This window comes from Chrysochloris asiatica, unplaced genomic scaffold (genome assembly GCF_000296735.1).
Source record: "Chrysochloris asiatica unplaced genomic scaffold, ChrAsi1.0 scaffold00003, whole genome shotgun sequence".
In the NCBI taxonomy this organism is placed as follows: Eukaryota; Metazoa; Chordata; class Mammalia; order Afrosoricida; family Chrysochloridae; genus Chrysochloris; species Chrysochloris asiatica.
The window spans coordinates 16418609-16431992 of NW_006408521.1; the positions used below are offsets into that span (position 1 = coordinate 16418609).

At 39.0% G+C, this 13384-nt stretch overlaps 1 protein-coding gene across 1 annotated transcript in view; it reads left to right on the plus strand.

Moving 5' to 3' along the window:
- Nucleotides 1-13384, plus strand: part of PCGF5 (polycomb group ring finger 5) — a 63168-nt gene that overhangs the window by 35820 nt on the left and 13964 nt on the right. Inside the window, exons 6-7 of the mRNA XM_006831133.1 lie at nt 9314-9412; nt 12885-12974. Coding sequence (XP_006831196.1) covers nt 9314-9412; nt 12885-12974 — 189 coding nt within the window. The remainder of the gene's footprint in view (nt 1-9313; nt 9413-12884; nt 12975-13384) is intronic.

Here is a 13384-nt window from a genome sequence, read left to right on the forward strand (position 1 = left end):
GGCTTATGAGCTGGACTGTTAACTGCAAGGTCAGTAGTCCCAATCTACGGGAGAAAGAGGTGGCTCTGCTCCCGTGAACATTTACAGTCTCGGAAACCTCCTGAACTGACTTCACAACACGCAACCAGATGTGCTTATTAGGCAGTAAAGCATAAGTAGTAAGAAAAGGAACTTGGTTAGGTCTTACACATCATACATCTTAACAAACATTTATAATATAATTGGCATTCAAGTTTACCAGCTGCTCCTTGAACATCTTGTTTAGGGTTGCTATGCGTCGGAACCAACTTGACATCACTTAACAAGAACAGCAAGCAAATTGTTGAGATGTGTTTCTATTACTTCATATTAGAAATTCTGCAGAGAAGTACACTGCACATTAATTTACGAAGAACTACTCAGTTTTCCCACTGCTTTAATCCCCAATGTGTTAGCTAAATGATGATCACGAACTCCCAAAGGAGGATTACAAAAATGAGTGCCAAGAAGAGAAAAAGCAGTTGTAAAAACCATAATGAAAAGATTTTTAAGAGCAAGGTGCTGTACCAGGGCATAAGCGATCAAAGAAAAGCCTAGAAGGATAAATACGCACAGGAGTCACTTCTCAGTACAGATTGTTGTTGTTAGGTGCCATCGAGTCAGTACCAACTCATAGTGACCTTCTGCACAACAGAACGAAACACTGCCCGATCCTGGGCCAACCTCACAAGTGTTGCCCCACTTGAGCCCACTGATGCTGCCACTTGGCTAATCCATCTCACTGGGAGTCTTCCTCTTTTTCTCTGACCCTCCACCTTACCAAACATGATGTCCTTCTCCAGCAAATGGCCCCTCCTGACAATATGTCCGAAGTTTGGCCATGCTGCCCCCCCAAGGAGCACTCTGGCTGCACTTAATTACACACCTTGCCCAACCAACCCTTTTCAACAAAATCAATGATCTTACTATATTATAGGGGAGCACTGTTGCTCGGTAGGATATGGCTGAGGCCTTGAATCACAAAGTCAGTGGTTCAAACCCACTAACTGCTTCTGGGGAACTTTATACTGGGTTCACTCTGAGTTTGAACCAACTAGATGGCACTTGTTGTTAAGTGCCGTCTGGTCGGTTCCAACGCTTAGCCCACCTAGCGTTACCATTGCAGTGCCACAGCACAACAAGTATCTGAGGTCCTCTCTAATGCTCTCCTGGTATTGGCACTTTGTCATCCAGGTGACCTTTCTGTCTATATATCATTCGGCTTTTTAGACTTTTCTTCATCCTCTATCTCTCATTCTTAAAACAACTTTCTTAGCATATATGTTTTCTGCTATGCTACTGATAGTGTAGTGGTTACAAGTCAGGCTGCTAATCTCACAGTCAGCAGTTCAAAACTACCAGCCATCCCATGGGAGAAAGATGAGGCTCTGCTCCCATAAAGATTTACAGCCTCAGAAACCCCATACCATGTCACTATGAATCAGAACTGACTCCATGGCATAACCCACACTACCCTAGAAGTTCTGTAGGGTAAGCACTGAACTGGTAACCACAAAGTCGGTGGTTCAAATACACCAGCCGCTTCTCATAATCTTATACAGTTTCACAATGAGTTGAAACCACCTTGACATCACTTTAAAACAACACGCTCCCAGATTCTCACAGGCACGCCTACGCCTACTTTGTCTCTGCTGATTCTCCTTGCTCTTGTCTACCTGTAAGTATATCCAAATGCTAGACCTCCACTCAGTTCCCCCACCACCCCCCGTACTGTACTCATCCTAAATTTCTTACATTTCTGTAGCTTCAACTCTGCAAATGACTCTCAAATCCTCATTGCCTACCCCTGTCATCTCTCCAAGGTGTAGTATTGTACTGTTGTTTTTGTTGTCAGGTGCCATCAAGTCGGAACCGACTCATAGCGACCCCATGCACAGCAGAACGAAACAATGTCTGATCCTGGGCCAACCTCACTACCGCTGCCACACTTGAGTCCATCAATGATGCCACTTGGCCAATCCATCTCGTTAGAGGTCTTCCTCTTTTTCTAGTTGCTATTATTAGGTGCCATCGAATCAGAACTGACTCTGCAACCCTGCACACAACAGATCAAAACACTGCCCAGTCCTACGGCAACCTCACAATTGTTGATAAATTTGAGATAATTGCTGCTGCCATTATGACAGTCTATATTTGGGGAGAGTCTTCTTTTTTCTGACCCTCCGCTTTACCAAACATGATATTCTTCTCCAGGGACCAGTCGGTGCCTCCTGAAAATATGCTCGAACTATGAGAGATGAAGTGTGGCCATCTGGGCTTTCAGGGAGCATTTTGACTGCACTTCTTCCAACACAAATTGGTTTGTTCTTTTGGATGGCCGTGGTACTTATTACTCAAATGCATCAATTTTTCTACAGTCTAACTTTCACATGCATCTCAGGTTATTGAAAACACCATTGCTTGGGTCAGGCTCATCTTAGTCCACAAACTGACATCTTTGCTATTGAACTTAAAAAGAGGTCTTGTACAGCTGATTTGTCTAATGCAATAATATGTCATTTGATTACTTGACTGCTACTTCTCTGAGTGTTAATACTTAACAATGCAGTCTTTAACAACTTCAGTCTTAATATACTTAACAATGCAGTCTTTAACAACTTCAGTCTTTTCTCCATTTGTATGGACGTTGTTTATTGGTTCAACGGTGAGGATTTTTTTCTTTACATTGAGGTGCAACCCATACCAAAGTCTGTGGTCTTTGATCTTCATCAGTATGTTAAGTCCTCTTCACATCCAGTAAGCAAGGTTATATCATCTGCATATCACAGGTTGTTAATGAGCCTTCCCTCTAATCCTGATGCCATGTTTTTCTTCATGTAAATCCAGCTCCTCAGATTATTTGTTCAGCATATGGACTGAGTAAGGATTGAATAAGTGTGGTGAAAGAATAAACCCTGGCACATACCTTTTCTAATTTTAAACCATTTGGTTTTCCCTTGATCTGCTATTGGTCTGTGTACAGATTCTTCATAAGCACAAGTAAGTGTTCTGGAATATCCATTCTTTGCAGTATTGTCCATAGCTTTTCATGATCTGGACAACCGAAAGCTCAGGTAAACATCTTTCTGGTATTCTCTGCTTTCAGTCAAGATCCATTGGACATCAGCCATGATATCCCTTGTTCCACGTCCTCTTCTGAATTCAGTTTAAACCTCTGGAAGTTCTATAGTGTATGATTGCAGCCATTTTTGTATTTATTATCTTTAGAAAAATTTTAATTGTATGCAATATTATTGATATTGTTTGTTTAATGATTTCCTCATTTCATTGGGTCACCTCTTTGAAATGGGTACACATATGGATCTCTTGAATGAGTTAGCCAGGTAGCTGTCCTCCAGATTTCTTGGCAGAGATGAGTGTCTGCAATGCTGCATCAGTTTGTTGAATGATTTCATTTTGGACTCCACAAATTTCCAGTGCCTTGTTCTTCGCCAATGCTTTCAATACATCTTAGACTTCGTTCTTCAGTATCATTAGCTCTTAATAGTTTACTGCCTCTTGAAATGGTTTCTTTATGGTACAATGACTGTGTGTATTCCATCTTTTGATGCTCACTCAATATTTTGCCCATAGAATCCTTTAATATTACAATTTGAGGTTTGAATTTTTTCTTCATTTCCCTCACCGTGAAAAATGCTAAGTGTGTTTTTTCCCTTTTGATTTTCAAGTCTTTGGACATTTTGTTATAATATTTTATCTTCTCAATTTCATCATCATTGGCTTTAGTGGTTGCTTGCACCTTGGCTTAATAGTGGTATTAACTGGTCTTCCTCATCGGTGTCTGGATATTATCCTATCACAGGCAGTGCTGCACTTCAAGACGGATCTTGACATATTCTTTTAGATGATGTCATTCCTGGCATAGTAAACCATGTGACTGTCTGATTCAAATTGGCCAATACCAGTCAGTTCAGCTCATTAATGCTTATGATACTGATGTTTATGTGTTCCATTTCATTATTAATTGGTATCTACAACTGTTTCTTATCATTTTGAATTGTACCCCCATCAGTAAATGAAGGTCCCAGGGGCTTATCATCACTGTCTGTCAACTCTACTTTGAGGAGGCAGCTCTTCCCTAGTGGTATTTTGAGTGCCTTCCAACCTGAGGGGCTCATCTTCTGGCACCATAGCTGACAATATCTGTTCCATTGCTATTCATAAGGGTATCAGTGACTAAATATTTGAAAGTAGTCCATTTCGTCTTCCTAGTTTGTCATCGTTTGGAAGCTCAGCTGAAACCTATCCACTGTGGGTGACCCTGCTGATATTTAAAATACCCATAGTGTAGCTTCCAGAGTCACAGCAAACTGCAAGTCACCACAGTATGACAAACTGACAGATGAGTGGTGGTACCAGGGGGCTTCAAGAAGTTCATGGGAAGGGGAATTTTCCCACAAACTTTTGGAAGCCCCCTTGTATATCTAAATACTTTTCAATATCCCAGTTTGGAGTTTCACTATCACCTAAACTTACACGTCTAAACGCAAACTTATGTTTTTACCTAAACTGAATTTCCCTCCAAACATTACAATTTCCGTTATTACTACCATCTTTAAACCAATCATACAAGTTTCACACCTTGGAGTCATCTCCCCTTCAAGTCAATAACAATTAATTCCTACAACACCACCCCACACCAGCACCCCCAGTTTAATGCTAGTCTAGATTTGTTTAATCTCTTCAGTATACCTATGTAGCCTTAATTTTCTCTCATTATTCAGGACTAAGGAGCTCTGGTAGCATAGTGGTTATGAATCGGGCTATGAACCGCAAGGTCAGCAGTTTGAAACTACCAGCTGTTCTGCGGGAGAAAGATGAGGCTTTCTGCTCCCGTAAAGATTTACAGCCTTAGAAACCCTGTACAGGGTCGCTATGAGTAGGAACTGACTTGACTGCACTTAACAACAACACAACATTCAGGGCTAGGATCAGAGCCTGAATGTAAGCAAGGCAGAGATCTGAGGTCCTGGCCAGTATCAGGGTCAGATGGACTCTCTCATTGCAGCACTGAAGTATCTATCCTGTTGTTATTCAGTGCCATCAAGTCACTTCAAACTCATAGCGACCCTGTTTTCAAGGAGCAGCCGGTGGGTTTGAAATGCTAACCTTGTGGTTCCCAGTCCAATACTAATCGTACAGCACTACACTAGGAGTAAGCCAATTGGCATGGTTGTGTTCCAATAAAACTTTATTTATAAAATGGGAGCTGGCCAGATTTGGAGTCCTGGTGTGGCGCTATGGGCTAATGCGCTAGACTGCAAAGTCGGTTTGAACCACAAGGTTGGTGGTTCAAGCTTATCAGTTGCTCTTTGGAAACCCTATTATACAGTATCGCTATGGGTTGGAACCATCTCACTGACACTTAACAACAACAATCCAAATTTGCCCCCAAGGATCATGGCTATCATTTGTTGGTGTCTAGTCTATAGGTAATGGTGGTGGTGTGCTGTGGAGTTGGTTCCGACTCATAAGGACCCTGTGTAGGGTTTTCTGAGGCTTTATATCTTTACGGGAGCAGAACGCCTCATCTTTTTCTCATGGAATGGATGGTAGTTTTGAACTGCTGACCTTGAGGTTAGCAGCCCAACTTGTAACCACTAGCTACCCAAGCTCCTTCTGGTCTATAGGACCAAGTCTTAACTCCTTCCTTTAGCATGTAAGGCCTTTCCTGAATGAGTCCCTGCCTCGACAGAGTTATCTCTTATTGTTGCTGTAGATATATGGTCTATGTGTGCATCTGGCAAATCATAATAATCCAAAATAATGAGCTGATATAGTTCAACAACCAAAAAAGACAACACAACTTAAAAATATACAAAGGGCTTGCATAGATATTTCTGTAAAAGATACACAAATGGCCAATAAGTGTATGAAAAGATAGTCAGTACCATTATTCAGTACCATTATTCATGTGGAAACTGTAATCAAAACCACATAAACATCACTTCACACGCACTAGGATTGCTGTAATTAAAAAATAATCAAACTTCAAAGAAACATTTGTATCTCAGAGAGAATATGGATAAATTGGAACCTTCATACATAACTGATAGGATATAGAAAATAGCTTAGCAGCTCCCTGAAAAGTTAAATATAGAGTTACCTTATGACCCTTGCACACAAAAACATCATACTAGCTCAAAACTAGAAACAACCCAACTTCCCATCAGCTAATGAATGTATAAATAAAATGTGATACAGCTGTACAATGGGACATTACTCGGCCATAAAGGGATGCAGTACTGATACATGATACAATACAGATGAAGCTTGAAAGGACTGTGCTCAAAGAAAAAATCCAGAATAGGCAAAACCGTAGAGACTAAAAGTAGAAGTAGATTTCTGCTTGCCAGGGGTAGGTAGTGGATTATGAGCTGGCTGCTGTTAATCACAAGGTCAGCAGTTCGAATCCACTAGCTGCCCCACAGGAAGAAGAAGTTTTCTTGCTCTTATAAAGATTTACAGCCTTGGAAATGCTATACAGGTGTAGCTATGTATCAGAACTAACTCCATGTCACACAACCACCATCAGAGGCTGGGAGCAAGCAAGAATGGAAGTCACTGCTAATGGGTGTGGAATTTCTAATTTTATGATTCAATGTTCTGGAATTACATAGTAGTAATGGTGCTCTGGTAGCATAGTGGTTACAAATCGGGCTGTGAACCGCAAGGTCAGCAGTTCGAAACTACCAGCGGTTCCGCGGGAGAAAGATGAGGCGGTCTGCTCCCGTAAAGATTAACAGCCTTGGAAACCCTGTGTAGGGTCGCTATGAGTCAGAACCAACTCCACGGCACTTAACAACAACAACAATGGTGGCATAGCCCTGTTACAATACCGAAAAGTACTAATGTTGAAGTCATAGTTATGGGAAATTATATTGTAAAGAAAGAGAAGAAGTCAGAGTCAAACGTGATCAATCCTTTAGCTGCTGGAGATTCCTGCCACACCATTCTGAAGGCAAGAGGAAAGTGTTACAGAACAACATCGTCAACAAACCCCAAATCAAACAAAGCAATGAAAGCTTCAGGAATCCTCATCAGAAGAACTAGAATTTGCTGAATTGCAACCTAGAAGAGCAGAAGAAATAGCCCTCTAACTTTTCGATACCATCTGATACTAACTGTGGGTTAATACACTGGATTGCAAAGTCAGTTTAAACCTCAAGGTCAACAGTTCAAGCTCACCAGCTGCTCCTCAGAAACCCTGTGCCAGGGTCACTATGGATCAGAACCGACTGTAGGGCACTTAACAACAACAAAGCAAAGGCTTAAAGGGTAAACAAGCTGCTGCTGTCATCAACTTGGAAGCACAAAGGAGTCTTGTTTTGAATTCTTCCTGTTTTGGACAAGAGAACAAGGCAGAAAGGAAAGGTCATGTTCTTGACACATAAAACAAATCATCTTTTCCCATAGATTACTTCTCTACATCTTTTAAGATACCTAACAGGTTCCCTTTAAAGGCAAATCCAGAGGCAGTTGTTGTGAAGTGCCGTCGAGTCGATTCTGACCCATAGCGACCCTGTATAGGGTTTCCAAGGAGTAGATGGTGAGCTTGAACCGCCAACCTTGCAGTTCAGACGCTTTGCAGTCTGACACATTAACCCACAGCACCACACCAGGAGCCGTAAGGAAATACACATTTGCCTGAAAGTCTGGCTCTCTGGACAGCCAGACAGGACCTGATCTAGCCGCCTGCTGCCCTGGGGAATGCTTCCCATGGCCCCCTGTGTGGAGAACAAATGTTCCCAGGTAAGGAGCTCTGGTAGCATAGTGGTTACGAATTGGGCTGTGAACCTTAAGGTCAGCGGTTTGAAACTACCAGCCGTTCCGCGGGAGAAAGATAAGGCTTTCTACTCTCGTAAAGATTTACACCCTCGGAAACCCTGTTACAGGGTCGCTATGGGTCGGAACCGACTCGATGGCACTTAACAACAACAAAAAAAAAATGAGATGCCAACAGTAGAGAAGAGGCACTGCTCTTAAGGGTCATCTCTTTTAAGGTTCTTTCCACGTCATCTTCATCTTCTATCAAGTACTCTTATTTGACATTGCCCCTTTCAAAATGTGTCATTTAGGCTTGGAGAGATCTGCATATTTAACCTTTGTGGTTTGGTGCTGTAGGATAAACACTGGACTGCCAGCTCCAAGGCCCATGGTTCAAACCCACCAGCCACTCCTTGGCGATCCTACACAGGGTTGGTATCAGTTGGAACCAACTCAAGGGCACTTAGCAACAACAACAACAAGTGTACTTTTATAGACAGTTTGTGTGGTTTCATTTGTCAGCTTAAGTGTGACCAAGTGTCATTTGTAAGTTTGTTTGCTTTGCTAGAAAATCCGTTACTGGCACTAATAAGATAGTGTGTTACGCTTCGCTTAGAAAACTTAAGACCATTTCCAAATTGGTGGCCTACTTTTTTTGTACATATAAAATAGGAGTAATGCAGGGGGCTTCAAAAAGTTCCTGAAAAAATTTCATTCCATTTTTACACAAACTTTTTGAAATTCCCTCATACTTTGGATTTCTGAAGAATTAAATAAATTGCTAAGGACATGGGTTTTGGTTGTTTCAGAGTATTTCCAAACATATTTGTGGCTGTGGAATATAGTTTATTTCACATGTTTGTTCTATGTTCATTATGTCTTCAACCTCATTTTAACTCATTTTCAATTTGGATACCCATTCTGGATCAGTTCTTAATAGTGATGTTCAAGCTTCGATAATAAATTAGTATTTATTGTCCATATTTTACAAAGGAAGAAAAGCAAGGCACATAGAATTTTACTTTTTTACAGTAAATCACTTATGACTCCTTGGATCCTGAATGGAATTGACTCTCTCTAAATACACTTTTTAGTTGCAGGGGCATATCACAGCCCAACTGACCTGTCTGCTGAATTGTAGGACTCCTTTGAGTCCCATTTGAAATCACTGCTCTTTTTAATTTTATTTAGAATTTATCAGATAAGATTTTATAAAATAATCCAAATGTTTTCAGAAATATAATGCTTTCATTATATAATAAAATATTTTACATGGTTTTTATGAGTTTTATTTTTATTTAAAAGCAAATGATGGGTTCTTTACCAAGAAATCTAGAGGGACTCAATGTGTTTTACGTGACTGTCAGAATTTTCCTAAAGAGCTGCAAATGGAAACATTTCTAAACTATATCTTGCAAATACTCAGAATGATGATGGGAATTATATTTATGGTTTCATAAAACAGAAAGGTAGAATGTTTTAATTTATTGTCTTTTTTTCACTTTAGGGTTTAATGAAGAAATTCATCCGATGTTCTACACGTGTAACTGTGGGAACTATTAAAAAATTCTTAAGTTTAAAACTAAAACTTCCAAGTTCTTATGAGGTAAGTTATATAATATCTGACCTTAAATCTATTGATAATTCTGATCTTTAGTAAAATTCTAATGAAATAAGAGAACACTAATTGATATTTGGTTTTTATAGAAATGTCATTTTCATATTAAGATTTTAATCTTTCAAATATATTTTGTTGATGAAATGTGTACTTTCTGAGTTAGCATATCTTAGTAAAACAGAATACTAATGCATTGATATTTTATAATTAGAGGAGATATTTATAGCATTAAATGTTCCTAAAATACATATATTAGCTAAATTTAGGATTGCTTTATTAAATGCCAACATGCTTTAGGATGTAATTTTTTAATCTGAGACCCTATATAGTTCCATTATAACCAAGTCTTTTTAGATTTTTTATTTATAGTGTAAAATTTGCCTCTATCAAAAGGAATTTGATGAATCCTACAGTTCTAAAATATGTAAAAGTGATACTATTTTTCATTATCTAAAATTGATATTTGCATAAATATCAATTACATAAATGCAATTTACCAGTTTCTTAATAGCAGAAAAAAATATTCCCTGACGTGGACGACTGCACAGTTTGTAACATGTTCAGTGTTTACAACTCTAAGGCCTCGTCTATAATGTAGTGCAGAAATATAGGTACCATCTCACAACTTTTATTAATTTCCTGTTTCTCCACTTTGGGTTTTGATAGCAGCATCTAGCAAATAAAACGACCAGTTTTTGATATAAATGAAAACATTGAAAGCTTATATATAGTTAATATTAATGAGGAGAAGCATCAAAGGAAAAATCAAATGTAATCTAGATTTTGCCCACAGATATTGACAGGTTTAAGTCTGTACTGTCAGTACACATTTACTTCATCTATTAAAAAATTGTTCTCAGATGAGCTAATTGGTGGTGGTATTGTTTTGTGCCATCAAATTGGTTCTGACTCATAGCAACTCTCTGTATAGAGTTTCCGAGGGGAGCGGCTGGTGAGCTTGAACTGCAGACTCTGCAGCTCAGCACATTACCCCTCAGCACCACACCCGAACTCCAGTTCATATATGCATCCAAAATTAATTTTTTTTATGGTTTGGATGTACCAAATACAAGCCAATATCCAGAGATACGGACTTGAAAATTTTTGTTTTATTGTTGTGGTAAGACCACTGACATTAATTCTTTTCATTATATTACTACTCTCCTCAAAATTATTCTACCACTATTAACAGTAACTCCGTGTTCCCTAAATAATGACTCCCTGTTGCTCCCTCCCTTACACTCTTGGTTACCAATAATAAGCTTTGGTCTCTGTATTTGCCTATTTCATATAAGTGGGATCAGAAGTTCGTTGTCCTTGGTGACTGACATACGTCACTAAGCCTAATGTTTTCAAGGTACATCCATCAAGACTTCATTTCTCTTTATGGCTGAGTAATAGTCCATTGTAATTTATGAACCACATTTTGTTCTTCCATTCATCTATTAATGAACATTTCGTTTATATCCACCTTTTGGCTTTTGTGAATACTGCCTGCATGAACACTGATGTACAAGTGATGTTTTTGTTTTAGGAAAAATCTGTAGAAGTTAAATAATAACAATTTATAGATAATAGCTAGAGTCAAAAATAGAAAATGGCATTGTCTTTTGGGTTGGTTTGTGATTTTATTTCCTTTTTAATAGCCTGACTCACTGATTTACCATTTTCTACTTTTCTGGACATTGGTAGAGTTAAGAAAACAATTACTCTTGTACAGTGTTACTGCTATATTATGGCTGTTTACATAAAAAGACAGAAAGGGAAGAAATTCAACCCACTGACAGCTCCGTATCTACCACAATCTTCCCTATAATTTTCAGGAATATCTATGGTTCCTCCCTGCCTTTATGACCAACGTGTCAGGTGATTTAATGGAATAACTAACAGCTGAAATTGCTGTAACAGCACCATTATTTGGGGGAAGGACAAACACTCTATACCTGATGAGTAGTGGCTGCCTCAGTTCCTTTACTTCTTTGCTTATGAGTTTTATAGGCAAAGTAAAGAAAATAAAATGATCTACTTTGTTCTTTTAAGAGCTAATGAAGTTATCCAAAAACATTTTGAGGTCCATATGAGTAATCATAAATCAACCAAACAGTTCAGTATACTTTACTAAGTATGTCTAATAGAATTAGAAATATGCTTAAAGCTCACAATTCTGGTGTCTGTCTAGCCAGATACAGAATTATTTAAAGTCCTTACTCTACTTCTCCCTGTGCACGCTTTAAAGGAGCTCTGGTAGTATAGTGTTTACAAGTTGGACTCCTTTCAGTTGGCTTTTAATAGCTAGAGTACTGAAATATCACCTTATTTGTAGCTATTATAAACATTGTAAATTATGCTTTGTTAAATTAGTAAATCATTCATAACCACAGTTCCTGTGGCCTTCCTTAAGGATTGTTACAGTTGCTTCTTCGATCCTGCATCTTTAGAGCAAGAATTAGCATTGATAAGCAAACCTTGTTTTGCAATTCAATTAAGATGAGAAGAGGATACTACCAAGTGTTTGTCCAAGCTAGCAAACAAGCCAGAGAAGCTAGGAAGCCCTTGGAAACAAGACCTGTAACACAGTCCTGGCTGTCCAGTCAACTTAGCGATGGGGTTAGGCCCTTAGCACTGCTGCAGCGTTAAGCACTTGGCTGTTAACCAGAGGGGTCGGTGGTTCAAGCCCACCAGCTGCTCCACAGGAGAGAGATGAAGCATTCTGCTTCTGAAAGATGTACAGCCTTGGGAACTGTTTTGCTTTGTCCTGTGGGGTCACTATAAAGAGAAGTTAATTCAGCTTTAGTGGTGAAGCTAATTATAGGAAATTCATGTTGTTAGGCCACTGATTCGGAACGGACTCCATAGCACCTCACAACATGAGTCAGAATTGACTTGACAACAACTGCAGGCTCTGTAACTGTGTTCATTCAAATCCGAAGTAATGAGAAGAAAGCAACTTCTCCAAATATTGGGAAGATGAGAGGATTCTGAGATGAATTCATAAGCCAAGGAAGCATCTGAGTTTTCGACAGTTTTTTCTCATTCAGTAAGGGATTATTGTAAAGTACCATCGAGTCAGTTTTGACATGTAGCGACCCTGTGTAGGGTTTCCAATGAGTGGCTGGTGAGTTTGAACTGCTGACCTTGCAGTCCAATGCTTATCCTACAGTCACTCCTATCAGTAGTCAGGGATAGTCGGAGATAAAGGTCTGAAACCTTTACACAGAGACAGCCTTAACATTGCTTTTCAAAATGATGAACTTGAGGTTAGGTATGTATACAGTGCTTCATGATACTTACACACCTGAATTGTTGAACTTCTTTTCATGAAAATGTTCAAACACTATTCTTTTTAAATGGTGGATGGTACTTCTGTTTTCTTATAAGTATTTGAATCGTTTTTGAAATTTGAAAGAAAATGACTTCAAAATTATTCTTGCTAATGGATTTGTGCCTCTTCTTTTTAAAGTTGGATGTGCTCTGTAATGGTGAGATCATGGGGAAGGATCACACTATGGAATTCATCTATATGACACGATGGCGACTAAGAGGCGAAAACGTAAATTGTTTTTATATTCACTTTTTTGTCTATTTACCTTCCCACCAGTATGCTGCTCAAATTTAGCAATATAACTTAAAATCTAAACAGCAAGCTAGCTTGGGAAAGAGAAGAAACTTGTTCCCCTTTTGATTGTGTGTCTCCCAAATAGAAGGCCAAGGTTTGTGTTAAATGTGGTTTTATTATATTTAAAGTGAGTTTAAAGTCCCATTTTAAATACGTAAATATGTTCAAAATTACTAACCTCAAACCAGAGATGATAGAACTTTCAGTAATTAAGTGAAGGTGGTAAAAGACTGAATTCTGGTCTGACTGCTTTGATGGTTGATAAGAGTTAGTTTTTAGATGTGAGCGACAGGACAAATTAGGGTAGAATCTAGGGAATCTGTTTTTTCAGGTACCCCCCTTTA